The 18,161-nt window shown below is 40.9% G+C and overlaps 1 protein-coding gene across 2 annotated transcripts; it reads right to left on the reverse strand.

Annotated features, from left to right (window-relative positions):
• Window positions 1-18,161, reverse strand: LOC127002786 (S-adenosylmethionine decarboxylase proenzyme-like). Of its 2 annotated transcripts, XM_050868982.1 has the most exons (10): window positions 17,977-18,161; window positions 13,490-13,576; window positions 9,698-9,824; window positions 5,646-5,748; window positions 5,367-5,487; window positions 4,983-5,114; window positions 4,744-4,864; window positions 4,068-4,166; window positions 3,671-3,826; window positions 1-2,859 (listed from the first exon to the last, which is right to left on the reverse strand). In XM_050868982.1, exons 1-10 carry the CDS (start codon window positions 18,108-18,110, stop codon window positions 2,719-2,721), a joined length of 1,221 nt encoding a protein of 406 aa, XP_050724939.1. In that variant the 5' UTR covers window positions 18,111-18,161; the 3' UTR covers window positions 1-2,718. The 2 variants fall into 2 exon arrangements, with proteins under 2 accessions (XP_050724939.1, XP_050724940.1); XM_050868983.1 differs by lacking the exon at window positions 4,983-5,114.

Consider the following 18,161-nt stretch of genomic DNA (forward strand, 5'->3'; position numbering starts at 1 on the left):
CAGATGTGTTTGGCCTGGATGTAGCATTGAATTTTTTTTTTTTTTTTTTTTCAGTGAACGAGACAGCTCAAGGAGAGGACAAAAGCCTGCTATAGCTCTGCTCCCACAACTAGAGGATGGTAGTAGCCAAATAAAAGGGTCAGATTCAGTTAATGAACTTATGGTCTGCCTTCAATTCACTGGCATATTTTTTCAAATGGCTGCCCAAAGTATTATTGAGTATTAGCATCATTTGTGTATCCTTCATCATTCAGTCAGTTTTATCATTAATTCACCATCATTCAGTCAATCTTTCAGTCTTACTGAATCTACCCCGAAGTGGCTACATGACAATCCATTTTTTTTAAATAATTTGGCAAAAGATAAACTAAAAGACAGACAATGTTGAAAACATTATCACTCTCCTTCCTCTCCAAGGCAAGTGATAATCATCTAAATGTTCCAAAGTCTGTACATGCCACATAATCAACCGAGGACAAATTAATTTGTATTACCAAAATAATTATAATGATTCTATCTCTGAAAATCACTGGCCTGAAATTGTCTTTATCTCAAAGGTTCATTAATGAACACAAGACTCTGTAAACGACCCTGCCTGTTTCTGGGTTGTGAGCTCCCCTACTACAGACTTGCTAAACCACTCACCACAAACTGAGTGCATCATACCAAGAAAGGTCACTACTAGATGTGACAAGGCAAAATATGCATGAACAATTTTCAAATTAGTTTCATGGAAGCAGACAGCAGTGGTTTAGCTGCTGGTGGGGATACTCATGGGATAAATTATTTGGATAAGAGGGATGAAAGGCACAGTGATAATGAATGGGTTATCTTATCACAAAAAAAAAAGGGAACTAGAGAGTATCAACTTTGAGGACTTAAACTTGAGCTGTTAATACCAGGACCTTGCTGATTTGGAACCAACTGTGGGGACAATGTGTATGTCAATGAGTCCAATGACAGGCTCTTAAGCAGGGAAGCTTGTTTTAATGTTTAAACTGGTCCGTACCAAGGTTCTCTGGAAGAAAAGTTTATTGAACTATACCTCTCAATACTTTGATGATGCTTGCATACAAATGATGATTGGCTCTGAGACATCGCTGGTGTCAAACCAACATCGGGGTCTTTCAACATTCAAACAAATTTGAGAAAATCCTAAAACATTCAACTCATATGAATTCACACACACACTTGCACACACAATGAACACAAATGGACTGGGGGCCATGGCCAAGGGGAACATACTTCAGTATTAAAATCTATGGAAAGAACACAGACAATCAATTCAGTTTCTTGAAGGCCGTGGGTTGGTGCCATAAAAAAAGTTATTGCATCAAAAGACAATTTTTGCCTGAATGAAAATCTTTTTCAGAGAAAATATATTGCCATTATAGGAAATGCATGTTTTCATTTGTCCTACTAGTTGCCTTCCAACTTCACTGCAAAAATGATATTAATGCCATCAGTTACAAGTGTTCTCATTAGCATCATGATATTTAAGTTGTTTGTTGTGACATCCATTACAAGGATGAAGACTGTCCTCAGCCCCAAACATACAGATCCTCATCCATCACCAAAGAACAAGACAGTGGGTTCCCAGTCCCTCTCAACCCTCGAGGGAACATTAAAAACAGAAAATCAATGGATGTCAGAGATAAAAATACAAATAAACCACTGACAGCACACAGACTAAAGCAGATTCATAAATGAACAAAATAAGAAGGGTGCCCTCTCACATGTTGAAGTTCTCAACAAAATTTTTGCTCGAGCATTTTAATCCTAAATGTTTCAAATAAATAAAAAAAAACTTTGGGCACAAAAACCATAATAAAGAGCTTTGGGGCTATCAGTATTACCTCAATAATGGTTCCAAATTAGAATTTCGAGATTAGCAGTTTGAAATAACTCAACAATGGATATTCCTGACAAAAGTTTAGTATTGTTAATCTGAGTACCAATGTCCCACTGGTGCTCAAGTGCCGGCACATGACTCCATCCACCTGCAGCCTCTTCTCCTGGGCTCAGCTGTGGCTTCCAGCTTAGGCAGGTTCTCTTATGAGAACCTGACTCCATCATCATTTTCTAGGTACTGCATCCAAAACTGAATGTTCTTGTACCACAAATGATGTGAAATTATGGAAAGCAACCATACATGAAGGGGGATTCATCCCCTCAATAGGGAGTGGCTGTGCCAACCACATAATGTTTTTAGACTGACCATGCCGACTGCTGCCGAGGGCCTATTCAGGAGTACACATCCTGCCACCACAGGAATACCACTCTCTGCTGGCAGGATGATCTCAGTTTGCAAACAGCATGCAGGAGAGAGCTGCAAAGTTTATAACAAAGACCTTTGTTCAGAGTGGTTAAAGTTGTTTTGAAGCCAATCTTAACTGGTCTTTGCTGGCCACCTGCAGCATGCTTGTAGGTGTGGGGTTTATATAGATGATACTCTAGTTCTACTCTACTACCAAGTAACAATAATGTAAGGAATACAGATATATGAGAATACTGAAGCAGATGACATCTTGACACTCTATACAGACAGGAACCAAGTACTGGTAATGTTGCCCACAAGCTTCCACAGTGAGTAACATTGTTGGGTAGCTCTTGCACTTTAAGATTACTTTCTTCTAATGGACTTTCACTTGAGTACTTTGATTCCAAATCTGAGCCTGATGTCAAGAGTTCGACCCGCTCCTGGTGGGGGACGATTCCCTAACTCGGGAACCTGTTGTAGAGAGCATAAGTCAGATCATAACCTTGAAGGCGGCAGATCTGGACGTCATCAACATCGTAGTCAATGTACTGTGGCACGCTGCACTCACCGTCCTCTATGTCAATCCTTCCACCATTCTCCTGCAAGATAACATGAAAAAAAATATGAGTTGCAGTTCCTGGGGAAGTTAAATTAGTCCACAAACTACAAGACATCATGAAAAAAGAATATAAGTTGCAGTTGATGAGGAAGTTAAATAAGTCTACACAGCACCTCACTAATTTTCAAGCTCATGATATTGATGTATTCTTCCATTAAATTGATGTACTAAACTCTTCATCATCATCATCATCATTTCATCGACGCCTGCTCCTAGGAGCTCCCACCAGGGGATGGCCATGGCAGGCTAAACTCTTAATCTTAACAACCTCTTGGGTGAAGATTCATGTTGGATTTTAACAGTAATCATACTAAAATGGTTTGTCCAAGAAAAAATGTGCATAGATAGTCAACACATGTGAAGTGAACTGTAAACTAGTAATCTCAATGGAGAATAACCAAGGATACATGACTTAGTAAGAGGCCAATGGATATGCTACGTGACTCACACCTTGGCACGACTGTTATTAGTAAAGGGATATCTCACTGCTTCATTTGTCAGTGCTGGTCATGTTTGGTTTTACTGAAATTTAAAAGTTTTAAGAGCAAATATTTAGATCATATTCTGTTTAAATAATTATTGCTTCTGAGTTGGTTGGTAGAGTTTTGTGATTCATTCTTTGCTATTTTGAATCAGCTAAGAGTGTATCCCCATTAAACCCATATTATAAAGCTTTTGGTATATGACTGATCCCTTCCTTTACCATCAATTTTTGAGGAAGGTAACTCAGTAAGGAATAACTGTACTGGATGTCCATGATGATGAGCTAAAAACATTTCCATGCAACCTACCACGCTGGCGAAGAACGTCAGCACAAATTGCTTTGGCCCGAATGTGGCCACAACGCGCGAGATGAGATCCTTGTAGGACTTGTGGGGCACGTTGGTCTCAAAGGACACGTAGGAGAACTCAGGCTCTGGCGTGATGTGGATGGTCATGTAGCCTCCCTGCAGCAGAGGACACTTCTTAACACAACTACATGGACACATATTCAATAGTAAAATCTTTGTATGACTAAATGTAGCTTGAGTGACAATGTAAATTTTACTTGAATATGGTAATAACACCTGTAACCACTCTTCTGAGACATTATTTAGGCAGAGTTCATTTGCACTGGGAATACTTACTACAGCAAATTATAGTGACTTTTAAAAGGTCATGCAAATATTTTATCAATTCTCTACTCACCGGAACAGAGCGCATCAATCCATTCATTGAGTAGCCACACGGGTCAAACTGGAAGTCATCGATCATCATGTCAGGAATGAGGCGGTCGATGCCAGAGTTCTGGAAAAAGAAATGGAACTTTATTATACACTTCTTTTTTTTTCATTTTGTGTTGAGTGCCCCTCAATATTACAACAAACAGGGGATGGGGAAAGGCAGCCCAGTGACACAAGCCACTCACACAAATGAACAACCATCTCACACCTTTACACTGGCAAGTTTACGACATCACAACTGACGGAATAGGTTTAGGGATTCCAGTGACTGGTACTGAGGAGGATGAAGTCTGATTATGTGGCTATCAAGATGCACAGCTGACCAACAGTGACATGCATCATGGAAATGGTACAAAACTTGACATACCCCATCAATTTATAGATATACGATCTTTAAAATATTAGATTTTTTCAGCAATAACTTTAAATGAGATAGAAAAGAAGGGAATGTGTATTTAATGGACAAATAACACATTGTTTGTTTTCTACTGAAACATATGAACTTTGATAACTGGGTATAGCAGAGGATTACTGAATAGTGTCAATAAACTTGAGATTTGAATCAGTGATAGAATATTGTTCCTTCTACATAAAAAAACTCTTCAAGACAACCCTCCCCCCTGGCTGGTGTGCCGCCTCACCTTTGTGGCCTCAGCTGCTGTGGGACAAATATCCTTCCAGAACCACTTCATCTTTTCGGGGTCCAAGTCCATCATCAGCACCTCCAGGGTCTGGTCAGGCTCACGGTGGATCTTCCCAACCCTGTTTCAAGAGAATCAGTTTTAGTCTCTATGGTATTGGTTTTGGAGGTGATGAAGAAAGAGCAGGCCAAATAAAATGTTCAGAAAATGGCTTCAGCAAGTTCAAGTTTCAGACATACCGTATGCTTCGGTAGTGAGGAGAACCAAAAGGAATAAGGCATAGAGTAAACAGAGCTATGAAAGTTGTTTCATAACAAAGGTTAAGCACTGATGCAGCAACTGGTTGACAAAGAGGGATCCCTGGTGCTGATCTTGCTTTAAGAAAAGAAAACATGTGTCAGGAACTGAAAACTATCCTGCAAAAGAGCATGTGCAGAGTATGCAGCAATACATGATGACAAGCGTAATATACGTCATGTAGCAAACCAAGAATCAAGATAAGAGCAGAGTTTGCAGGAAGAGTATGAATCCACAAGGGTACAACCCAATGGTATGTCTAACTACAGAGATTTGTGTGAAACAACATGCAGAAAAAATCTAGGAAATATCACACTGGTGCTGACCGGCTGTGGGGCAGGTTGTGGCGTGGCAGGTTGGGTTGGTAGCGCGGGCGCCCGGGAGACACTGTGTAGAGGTACCAGCAGTCCGCACGGTTCACACTTCCCATGCAGTAAGCTCGACCACCTATGAGGAGAAGTGTAACCTTTAGCTAATGGGTGAATTATCTGGCAATAGTATGTTTGCTGTTTCATGTGTAGAAAAGTGAGTTATAAAAATGAACTCCTGTCAAAATAATGACTGATAAAAACTGAATATTCTAACTGAAAACTGTTGTTCATTACCAGCAAAGAACTGATCCAGCATGGAAGCCTCTTCTTCAAAGGTGCGGTGAGGAGACACCTGGAGCTCTGGGCGCTTAAAATTCTTCCTGGAGTAATACAGGTCCTGTGAGGAAGGAGGTTCAGAATGAGGCAACAAGACATGCTGATGATGTCAACAACAGTGGGGGTGATGCGCCTCAACCCAGAAGTGGCTGTGAACACTGCTCTGTGATCAGCTGAACTATTCTGTAGCACAAAACAGAGTTCACAAACCATACTGTGTTGGTTCCCCGAGACTGTTGTGACATCGGAAGACTAGCGCTATCACACAGGCCTGGAGCAACATTAGAATACCTTGTCATCAAGAGTCAATGGTAACAAGAGCAGGAAGGCATTCTAACTGAATCATTAAAGAAGACATCACATCACTGACTGAGTTGACATTGGTTTTTGGAAGCACCAACAACTAACAATTCCACAATGTTTACTTCTCTCCAAGCCTGTGCAGCCCGCCAGAAAGCTTTACATCCAGCATGATGCACGGTGCGCCGAGCATTGCCTGCACTTCTGCCAGATTTCAGCCCCGGGAGCCTGGTGCCCCCCCCAGAGGAGCGTGGGACCGTGCCACACGCTGGACTGAACTTTAGGGCTCAATATGGCCAGCCACAAATGTCACCTCTGAGGGTCAGGCTGCAGTAGGACTGCCACTTGTACCTTCAACCTAAGTTTAAACATTTATTGGCTACCTCTAAAGCCTTTCAACCTGAAGACCTTGTTGAGCTGCCTATTCATTACTTTCTTTACTCTAGAATATGAATAAAATCCATAGAAATACAAAGTGTACTTACAAGAATACTACTCATAAGTGCAAAGTTAGTTTGCTTTCAGTACATTGAATAACAACAGCTACATGTGAAAGAATATGACTCAGGAGATATTGGTTGTGATGACTTCCAGCTCTTCAAGCTTCACTAAATGACTTTGGACAATATCACGATTGAGGGAAAGCCTCCAAGCAGCATTGTGGAAACTCCATGACTGCCATTACAGGACATATCAAGTGAAGGGATCATTGACTGGGGCCTTCATCAACTCAACAGCAGGAATGAGTTAATTAACTGACTATGGATTTCTTCAGTGTTTTATCAATAATCTTTAACGAGTAAATTTTGCAGACAGAGAAAACTCCCCCCATAAGGACACAAAGGCAGCACCAGTAAAATCAACAGAGTGAGGGCAGGCTTCAAGTACAGCCTTTTCTTTGGAGATTTTTGCTTTTATTTTAATCAATAAACTAGGTTGGGCAAAATTTGATTTGATTGTTCAATGCAAAGCTAATGATAAGCACATATATTTATTGGACTAAGGTCAGTGAATAATACTAAAATTATTACTCACATCACTTTCATGCCAACAATGTGCCAATGCAACAAAACACTGATCAAGACATGATGTTTGCTGCCTACTCTGGCATGAACAAAAGAAACTGGGCAGTGGCAGTCCCCCGCGCTGAGAGAGCACTCAAATTGGTGAGAACTCATTGAGTTGGGGCAGAAGAACAAGTAGATGACAGCATAATACCGAGACCTTGGCTGCTGTGCGCTATTATCAGAGTCGGCTCATGGGGTCACCAGTGGCCTGCGGCGGAGATGCCAGTGACTGGCTGGTTGCTGCAGAAAGACAGGAAGACCAACGGTCACTCAGGGTCATGGTACATAAGTACCCGGGAAGCTGACCCAAAGTGGCGCCCTCCAACAACACACACACCACCAATGGCTTGGGCAATACATGCTGTGGTCACCACGAACCCTAGTGTTATTTGGCAATATCCTGTGAATGCAGTCTATCCTAAAGTTCAGTTACTTGGTCCTACATACATACTCCTACTATCACAAATATGAAAAAAAGTGGTGATTGGCCTCTGATGAATATAAAATAAAATTTTATTTTTGTTCATTGCTTTTACCAAGTTGCGTGAAAACCATTTGAGCATTACTGGTACGACAACAAGGTGAGGCGCCCTCGTCTTGACCTTTTACTGCCATGCCTGCCATGCTGAAGCATAACTGGATATCAATATTCCACTAATCATGGAGGGACCAGACACATGGCACACACCAAGCCCTGGGCCATGGCATGCCTTGACGTAAAATGTGACATGATAGTCAACGACTACACTACCCTTATGAGCCCTTTTTTTTAATTCCAGCTATTATTAGCACATACACAAAATCTTCCTGAAAATGCATTATTGACTTGACATGATTTTACAGATAAAAATTCAAGTAATTGGTGGTGTGTGTGACTGTCTTGACCCTGTGCTGGGTACTGGACACAGGGGATACCCGCAAGACACACCCTACAGCCTGCCGGAGTGGCATCATCACCATCATGTTGGAATACATACAAAAACATTAATACAGTAAAGCATTTGTTTCATACCTGAATACTGACACTAAATGATGCTAACTGGCAGGCTGTAAAGAGGTCTTGATGCTTTCATAATATTTCCTTTCACATAATTTTCTTTACTTACCTTTCCTGTGTAAATATAATTATTGGCAAATTTAAAATATGTTTTTGATGCTTACAATCTGGCTGGCAAGTAATACACTTTATGCACAGTAACACAACAGGATGCCTGGCTCTACTACAATTTTCTGTCACAACAATTTAAATGCATGTTACTACAGCAATCAAATTAATGCAGTTTCATAACTGAATATAAACACAATGAGAAACAATGAACAAAATACATTTCGAAGGCAAACAGGATTTATCATAGATAGAAAGAATAAACTATATATTAAAAATAACTTACAACATCTCTAAACAAAGACAAATTTTTAAGTGACTGGGGACATGTGTGCCATCAGCAAATTAAGACACCTCTTGCTGAGCAGTTCAGTGCAAAAGTTTAAATTCAGAGCAAACAATAAAACTTAAGACAATACTACATGCATGATTCTGTTGGACAGATGCAGTTTTTGCAGTTTTCACAAACAAGGGGCAAGTCACTTAACAATGATCATACAGATCTTCAGAAATATTGGTCTCAGAAGCCCCTTGAATTGCATGCATAGACATTAGTAAAATTTCAGTGATTGTTTTAATCTTTCACATCCTTTCCAGTGGTTTGGGGCAATTAGTGGGATATGGCACCCCATTACTTGTGTCTCTGGAATAAGCACTATGTTTCTTTCACAAAAGTAATTATTTCTTCCCCTTCTTTGTTATGATATGTTGATAAGTTGACATCAAACTTAATGCCACATCTGGCAGACTGGGCCACTTCTTGGTGAAGCTCCGAGGCTTGAGTCTTCCCCTAGAGACTTCTTTCCTCTGCCAAGTCTCTTGGGTGCCTGGGTGGTGACGGCACTTGGAGGCCAAAGAAAAGCTATCGCATGCACAATGCACCTCAGCGTATGAGTACACATCCAAAAGGGTGAAAAGGGTTTGTATTCAGGAAGGACAATATACATAATTTTTCATTGAAAATGGAAACTCTTTCCAATAAAAATGATAGTTGCAGCAAAGTTTTTCACAAGATAATTTGATTAGGGGAGAAATAGGATACATCAACTAGTTAAAACTACACTGAAAGCATGAAAGCATGACAAAAAAATAAAATCATAATCTAAATGTGTGTTCTTCTGATTAATTATCACCAAGCCAAGCCTTTCATTTCTCATACAAGGTACATCTGGTTCTGTCTTATTACAACACAGTATCACAATATGGGAACAGGTCTTTGATGTGGAGGTTCAAGCAGGTGTAATTAATAACAAAGCAAACCTATGTTTGATAATACAATCAGGTTATTGTGTAAAGATGCACAAATGATGAAAAGCACTCTTAAAACACCATAAAAATAAAATGTTCACATAAAAATAATATTTCAGGCAGGGATTTTGCATATATTAGGGGAAAACATGAATTTTTACTTTAAAAAAAAGCTGAAAATGTGGTAAAATGTTGAGGTGATTAAAAAGTTGAAAAGTAAAGTTAAAATCTGTAAGTAAAATCTAACAGTATTGCTCCAGTAGTGTTACCCTTGTTGGCCCCGCCCATACCTGCACAATATCATATCCGGAATACTCCTTCACCAGGGAGATGAGCAGCGGCAGGCAGCACAGCGGGGTGGTGGTGCCACAGGTCTTCAGGATGAAGCGCCGAGCCGAGATGAACATGCTGGACTCACTGAAAGATGAACAATGATCCTTATAGAACTTTGTCATCCACCTTTAACAGTTTGACAACTAAAACGTCATCTAAATAACAAACAGGTGAATGAATCTATGCACTACTGAATCAAATTTTGGTTATTTTTTTAGCTTTAACCCATCCACTGCAATTGGCACAGATTTGGCCTTCACTGGTAGCCTGATAACATATACTTCCAGGTCTTTTTCTGCCTCTGTGGTGGATAATGGAGTGTTTCCCATGTGGTATTAGTCATCATCATCATTATCATTTCGTTGACGCCTGCTCCTAGGAGCTCCCACCAGGAGATGGCCACAGCAGAAGAGTTTCCAACTTTCTCTATCCAGACACTCCCTCCTTGCCTGCCCAAAGTTCCTCAAAGGTCTTTCACCCCTCTCCCTAACGTACTCCTGCATCCTATCTCTCCATTTCATTGGAGGTCGTCCTCTAGCATTCCCTCCCTCTATCTCACTCACATACACCCTTCTGGTCATCTTACTTTCCTCCATTCGCTCCATGTGGCCAAACCACTTTAAAGTCTGTCACTTCACTTCTTCCACCACTCCACACTTCTTCCCTGCACCCCCGTGACACATTCCAAAACGCTCGTACACACTTTCATTACTCATTCCATCCATTCTACTCACACCACAAGCACTCCTCAAATAACTCATTTCCACTGCCTGCACTCTAGACCTTTGACTTTCATTCCAGGCCCACGTTTCACTTGCATATGTTAGGGTTGGTACTATAATTGTATTTCTCAAATCCCTCTTTACCTCCATGCTCATACTTCTGCCATTAATGATTCGTCTCAAAGACCCTACCACCCTTCTTCCTTGCAATGCCCTTTCTCATATCTCTTCCTCTGTACCACCATGCTTGCACATAACTGATCCAAGGTACTTAAACTCATTGACCTCCTCCATTTTTTCACCATTTAAAATTATTTTGCATTCTTTTTCACATTCAATTCCCACTCTATATGGGCATACAAAATCTACAACCTCACTTCTACTTCGCTCACAAACCATCACTTTACTTTTGTTGACATTTACTTTCAGCTTTCTCCTTTTACAGACACTATCAAAAACACTGACCAAATTTGGTAGGTCACTTTCATTTTCTGCAATGTGCACTGTGTCATCAGCAAACAGTATCGAATTCAGTACCCACTTCATTCCCTCATCGGACATTTTTACTTCAACTTCCCCAACTTTGCCCTTCATTTCTCTAATAACACAATCCATATAAATATTGAACAACCATGGTGACATGACACACCCTTGCCTTAAGCCCACTTTTATCTCAAAATGTTCACTTGTTTCTCCAATAATTTTGACACATGTAGATGCATCCTCATAAAGACTTTATTGCACTAAGCAGTTTTCCTCCCACACCATAAATCTTTAAAACATTCCACAATGCAATCCAATCGACTCTGTCAAAAGCTTTTTCCAAATCCATGAAGGCAGTGTATAGTTTCTTTCCTTTTGCTATTATTTTTTCTACTTCCATTCTGAAGGAAAATATCTGATCCACACATCCCCTTCCCTTCCTGAAGCCTCCTTGCTCTTCCTTGATTTGTAAGTCTTTGCACCCTCTCTATTATGACTTTTCCATATACCTTTCTGGGTATTCTCAGGAGACTTATACCTCTATAGCTCCCACAGTCCCCTCTCCTGCCCTTCCCCTTGTAAACTGGGACAATGATGGCTTTTGTCCAGTCTGCTGGCACCCCCCCCCCACCTCCCATGCTACTTCGCATATCTTGACCATACATTTAACAACTACATCTCCTCCACACAGTGGTATTAGTATGCTGGATATCACCTCCCAAGGTGCATGACTTTACATTTTTCTTCAGTGAATTGTAGCAGCCACTTTTTGTTCCATTCTAGCTTGCCAGGCTACAGGAATGGAACAAAAAGTGACTGCTACAATTTCCTACAAGAAGACATCACCAGGCTGGTGATGTCTTCTTGTAGGAAATCTGCAGTCAAGGGGTTAAATGTACAAGCCCACAACTTACTCTAAACAAGTGCCAATTTAAACTGGAATACACAGTAACAAGATGGAATAAAACTTGAGCTTTCCTCTTTTTGGCTAACTTCCCACTATTAAAGTCAACTTAAATTTCAAGCACAATGACAATAGGAACAAGAATTACAAGCTGGAGCACATGTTCGAGTAGGATAATCATGCCTCAAAATATATCATATATCATTAAAAAAATAAAAAAATAATCTTAAAAATATATATGTATGAAAAAAAAAAAAAAAAAAAAAAAAAAAAAAAGAGCCTGAAAAGGTAATCTAGTGATGCTACCCACATTCCTCCAAGTCCTGGCAGCCAATAAGTTCATAAGGAAATAAACTAATCATGTGGCACTGCAAAACTAACACTCCTTCATTCAGTGCTGCCGCTTAATTAATCCCAATGTAAAATCTACTTTTGGTTCTGCCTTATCTTGTCCTCATGGTTCACTTTATTCTATCCATTGACTGATTATATAAGAGGTTTTATCTATAAAAACATTAAATATCTATCACTGACTGGCCTTGTCTTAACTACTTTCAACAATGGACCTTTGCTATCATGTTGGCCTTCTCCTAACTTAGAGACAACCGTATCAGTGAGAATGAAACCGTAACTCTTATACAGTAACTTAAGATAACTTATCTAAAGATACATAGAGTAATGAACTCTTCTAATCAAAGTTCAAAGCCTCTATGCAAGTTCATTCAAAAGTTAATATGCAACTTTGTTTTTTTTGTTGTACTGAAGAATGGGACAGCCCTAAGAGATGTCATGTAATGTTCTTGAAGTATTCTGAAAGCCTGATAGAGAAACTAGCAATCTGAACCATGCAAAGCTCTATCATCCTCAGAGCCCTTGAGATCATAATGAGACTTTTGAGACTTGAGGGATGGCTTTATCATCATCTAACTCCCTCTTACTGTTTGGGTACTCATCTTCGATCAGCTTAACCACTGCAGGGTTGATTTCTTCACCTTTCCCAGATGTACCTCTTCTCTACAGGTTTCTTTTACATTCAATATCTATTCTGTTAAGGTATCTCTGATGACTCGTCTATTGTGCTTCAATACTTGACCTTTGATTCAATGTGGATGTAACATTATCACACACTCCAGTTTATACCTCCCTACTCACTCACCGCCTCTCCCTTCACCGCCTCCAAGGAATCCCATTATTTTCCATCATCTCAAGTCTCACAAATTTGAAAAGGACTGCATAATGAATCTTAACCCCCTGACTGCAGATTTCCTACAAGAAGACATCACCAAGCTACAGGAATGGAGCAAAAAGTGGCTGCTACAATTCAATGAAGAAAATGTAAAGTCATGCAGGGAGCTTGGGAGAGGAAATCCAGCACACCAATACCACATGGGAAACACTCCACTATCCAGCACAGAGGCAGAAAAAGACTTGGGAGTTTATGTTACCAGGCTACCAGTGAAAGCCAAATCCATGCCAATCGCACCATACAAGTTAAATAATATTTATACTTATTCTCTAAATTTAACAAGACAATTCTTCCAGCCCTTAACTTTTCTATGGCCCCTTAAGATCAATCATTTAACTTCTGTCCCTCACAAACTCCTTAACCTCTCCCATGGCTCCGTCCCTTGCTTCCTTACCTCAGCACGTAGGCGTCCAGCTCATCAGTTGAAGTGGTAGAAATAATCTCACACTTCACTTCTTGCATCACTGTCTCCAGCTGAGACCTGCAATTCAATGTCAGCAGATGAATATCAATTATCCTGAGGGCTTATCTTTAACTGCACCACTTCCTATAAACCTTGGCTATAGTAATGGGCCTCACACAACTGGCTACTATGAGCTATGGATGAAAAGATGTAACCATAAAAAAATAACCTCTTCCGAGCAATCTATCATCACACAATTCCTCGCACAAGTGTTCTAACTAGACATTATGGGCTACTGTGCATAAAAAGATATACGTAACCATAGAGAAATAACCTTAGCTCTTGCCAGAAATTCATCATCATGCACAATTCCTCACAAAAGTGTTCTAAGTGGACCTATGGACTATGGTGCATAAAAGTAATAGCCATAAGGAAAAAACTCTTCCCAGCAATCTATCAGCACACAATTTATTTTAGCTCTATTACTGCCACATCTGCATCTGCTACAGTAGTATGCAAATGTGATATATGCACACAATATTATACAAGAGCAAGAAAGAAAAATAGTTGGTGCATATAATGATAGAGATATTAACAGGTTGAATATAGAAAGATGTAGGCCAAATGAAATGGCATACAATATATATATATATATATATATATATATATATATATATATATATATATATATATATATATATATATATATATATATATATATATATATATATATATATATATATATATATATATATAGCAGCTAGCAGGTAGTAAAGTACAGACTTTTTCTCAAACAAGTTTTTACATTTACTCAAAAGGCAACACTCATTGCCAGAGCCTGGTTACAGGTTTCACATCATGGGGTATCACATCACTCATGTAAACTCATTTCATCACTGTTGGGTCTCATATTATGGACATTATTTAGTTTAAAATTAGGGCGAGCAATTTTTTCTTGCAATGGCTTTGTTTTGCAAAAATATTGTTTTGCAATGCAAATATTTTTCTACTATATGGTTGTGCAAAATTTGCTGAATGATTTGAATGAAATATCACATTACTTTGTCATGCAGCTCCTTTAGAGAAGCATGAGAGAAAGAGGAGAGGAGGCCTGGCTGCCTGGCTTATTGACTCTTTTCATGAGGTATGGTATGAAAGTATGAAAAAGACATGATGACATGGATCAACAGATTATATGATTATATGAGTATTATAGATAAATGGATGATGGAAATGTGTGGTGGAGTTCAGTATTCTGAGTGGAGTACACATACATAACTATTGGACATTCTAAATGACACTCTCATCTGTAGGGTCTAAGGGGTCTTATGAGGGGGGTCTTAGTGAGTTCTGAGTGGGCACTGATTCCAATGTAAGGCAGTCATTCAAGCTAAAAGGAAGGGATTTGGGGTTTATTGGATATTCGGCAAAGCGAAGCAACTTGAGAAGTCTGAAGTCTTATATATACTTAGTATAGGATTTTCACCTCATCTTGACTATGCGGTTCAGTTCTCAGTCACACCTAGGAGAATGGATATCAAAATGTTAGAAAGATGATGAGGAGGAAAATGATAGAATGGGTGAGAACTCTGAAACGAGGGAAAACTCATTTGAGAAGAAACGCATAGGGTTGTGGAAAGGAAACAGGGAAGGCGAGAAGGATAAGAGGATGATTATAAATGAGACATTCATAAGGCTTTAGAGGTTGAAGGTGGTTACAGGGGCTAGGGTAGAAGGGGTAAGGAACATAAGGGTTTGAGGGTTTTAGGGAAAGATTCAAAAGGAAACAGGTAACATTGGGATGGAGTTTAGAATAGAAGTAGTGGTCATGTGGTGGATTAATACAAATATTCAGTGATAAAATAGTTATACATTCATCATGGGACAGGATAGATGGGGTGGTGCAAACATCAAATGGGTTAGAATAAATTCATGGACAGGGCTACTACCGGCTTCTTAATACAGGCCCTTATTTATTATGGATATATATACACTCAATGCAGTGTATATTTTCTCTTTTTACTAAGCTGCTGATAGTCTGGATTTTTCCCTACTGAGCAGGACATGATATAAAGCAGAGTGTATGAGTCAGAAGTGGCTTATCCTGCTCATGAAGGGTCCAGATAGAACAGGTTCTACTGCGCCACTGGTCTCAATGGTGTTGGTCATGATGATGGCCCATGTTGCATCATGTTGTAGCAATAGAAATGTTGCCTCAATAAATACAATATTATCATAAGAAACCTGAACTGTAAACACTCCATGGATACTTAAAATATTGTGAAACAGCTATAAAAACAATTAAAACTGAAGATCTATGCTGAACAGTACATAAAGGATAGGTGGGAAAGGGGGAACTTGAAGCGCCAGATAGAACTACCATTGGGCCCTGGTGCTGCAAGTAATTCCAGGCCCCTAAATATCAACATGCCCGGGCGGCCGGGCCCCCTATGAGGCTGGGCCCTGGTGCTGAGACACCAGCTCCCCCCCCCTCTCTCGGGCCCTGGCCCGGGGAAGGGGGCTGAATACTGCACAATGGCAAATCCTGGAGTGAAGAGGACATCAACACCTCTAAGTTAACTGATTCACTTCAGCAAACACTTTACACTTGGAATGGCCAGAAATAAAGAATAAATCTAGGTAAAAACATATAAGATAAGCTTTAACTCATAGTTTCCTCATAGTATTAAAAGCTTATTCATAGTGTTCCTCTTAAAAAAAAAAATAAGATAATTATTTCAAGGTATTTAGAGCAGGTGGACAGAATATTGCAAGGTTAGGATTAGACTTTCCCCTGTAAATAACTAAGACATTTTTCAAGATAATTATAGGAAGTGGACAGAATATGAAAAGGTTAGGGTTAGTCTTTCTCCTAAACGCTAGGATATTTGTTTCAAGATAATTATAGCAAGTGGACAGGGTATTATGAGGGGTAGTCTTGGATGCAGGCACGTCTGGACATTCCTACACACACACACACACACACACACACACACACACACACACACACACACACACACACACACACACACACACATTTGATAAGGCTTTCATAGAGGTTGTGAGTACTTCCATGGGTAGTCTTATGCGCCTAGTGATAATCTGACAAGGCTTCTGCACCATGAACATGTAAATACACTCATAATCTCCTTTGTGGCCTTGGATAATAGACTGACTAATCTTTCTGAAATAAACTGACTGAGATAGACTGAATAATCTTTGTAGCCTATGGAATTACTCCTGCCTTGCTAACCCAGTCCTCTTTATTCACTATTTTAGGGTTTGTCCTTGAGACCAGCACAAATAAGGGTGACATAACATATTACAGTGAGGGCCCCGCATTGAGGCTCTTCACCTCCCATAAATTGCACCATGGAGGGGATGGGTTGCTGTAGTGTCTGAGTCAGGTGTGGAGTCAGCTGTGTGGGGGCTGATGCATGCACACCTCACTCAGCACCTCAGCACGCCTCAGCAGTGAATGAGAGGGCGAGATGTGGCACCACCGCAGCTCAATACAGCCGGGAACCCACCCATCAACACACCGGCCATTCTGCAGACCCTCCCTCTCCCTCTTCCCTCTCATCCCCCACTTCTTCCTTGTTCCTTCCCCGTCCCCTTCTCCAGCCTCCCTCCCCCTTCTCCAGCCTCCCTCTCCCTCTCATCCCCTCCCCCTTCTCCAGCCTCCCTCTCCCTCTCTCCCCCGTCCCCTTCTCCAGCCTCCCTCTCCCTCTCTCCCCCGTCCCCTTCTCCAGCCTCCCTCTCCCTCTCTCCCTCGACCCCTTCTCCAGCCTCCCTCTCTTTCTCCCCCGTCCCCTTCTCCAGCCTCCCTCTCCCCTATCTCATTCTTCCTCTCTCCCTCCCCTCTCCCACCTCCTTCCCGGTATTTCCTGCATCCCTCTCCCTCCCACTCTTTCTCTTCCCTTTCCTCCTCCTTCTTCCCTGTCACACTCGTCCACCGACCCTTCCTGCAGTCCTTTCCCTTCCTCTTGTCCTCCTCCTCCTCCTTTACCACTCTCTTTCCTCCACGCATTCCTCTACAGTCTACATGTATTTTCTCATGTCAAGTTTTTCCCTCCCTTCCTCTCTCTCCCCCTCACTTTATTTCCTCCTCCTCCTCCTTCTCTCACTCACTGTCTTTCATTTCCTTTCTTTTCTCCACGCACTCCTACCACGGTATTTTCCTTTCCTCCTTTTTCCCTCCCTTCCTCCCTCTCACCCCCACCTCTTTTCCTCCTCCTCCCCACTTTTCCTCCTCTTCCTTCTCTCACCCACTCTTTCCTCCTCTCCTTTCTTTCCGCCACTCACTCTCACCCCGCTATTTTCCTTTCCTCCTTTCTCCCTCCCTCTCACCCTCACTTCTTTTCCTCCTCCTCTTTCTCTCCCCCACTTTTCCTCCTCCTCACCCACTCTTTTTCCTCCTCCTTCTCCCCCACTTCCTCTTTCACCCACTCTTTTTTCCTTCCTCCGCACACTCTCACCTAGGTATTTTCCTCAGGTCACAGTTAGAAGTCATTCCGTCCTTTCTCGTGAACCACACCTCCAAGAGTTTCTCAACGCCCTCGAAGAAATGAGTATTATTATCACCGATCATATTAGCAAGGGTCTGGGACATAGCGGCACTGACACACTCCCTCTCGCCAGCAGGTTAACCACTGCACTGAAG

This window comes from Eriocheir sinensis, chromosome 24 (assembly GCF_024679095.1).
Source record: "Eriocheir sinensis breed Jianghai 21 chromosome 24, ASM2467909v1, whole genome shotgun sequence".
NCBI classification, from domain to species: Eukaryota; Metazoa; Arthropoda; class Malacostraca; order Decapoda; family Varunidae; genus Eriocheir; species Eriocheir sinensis.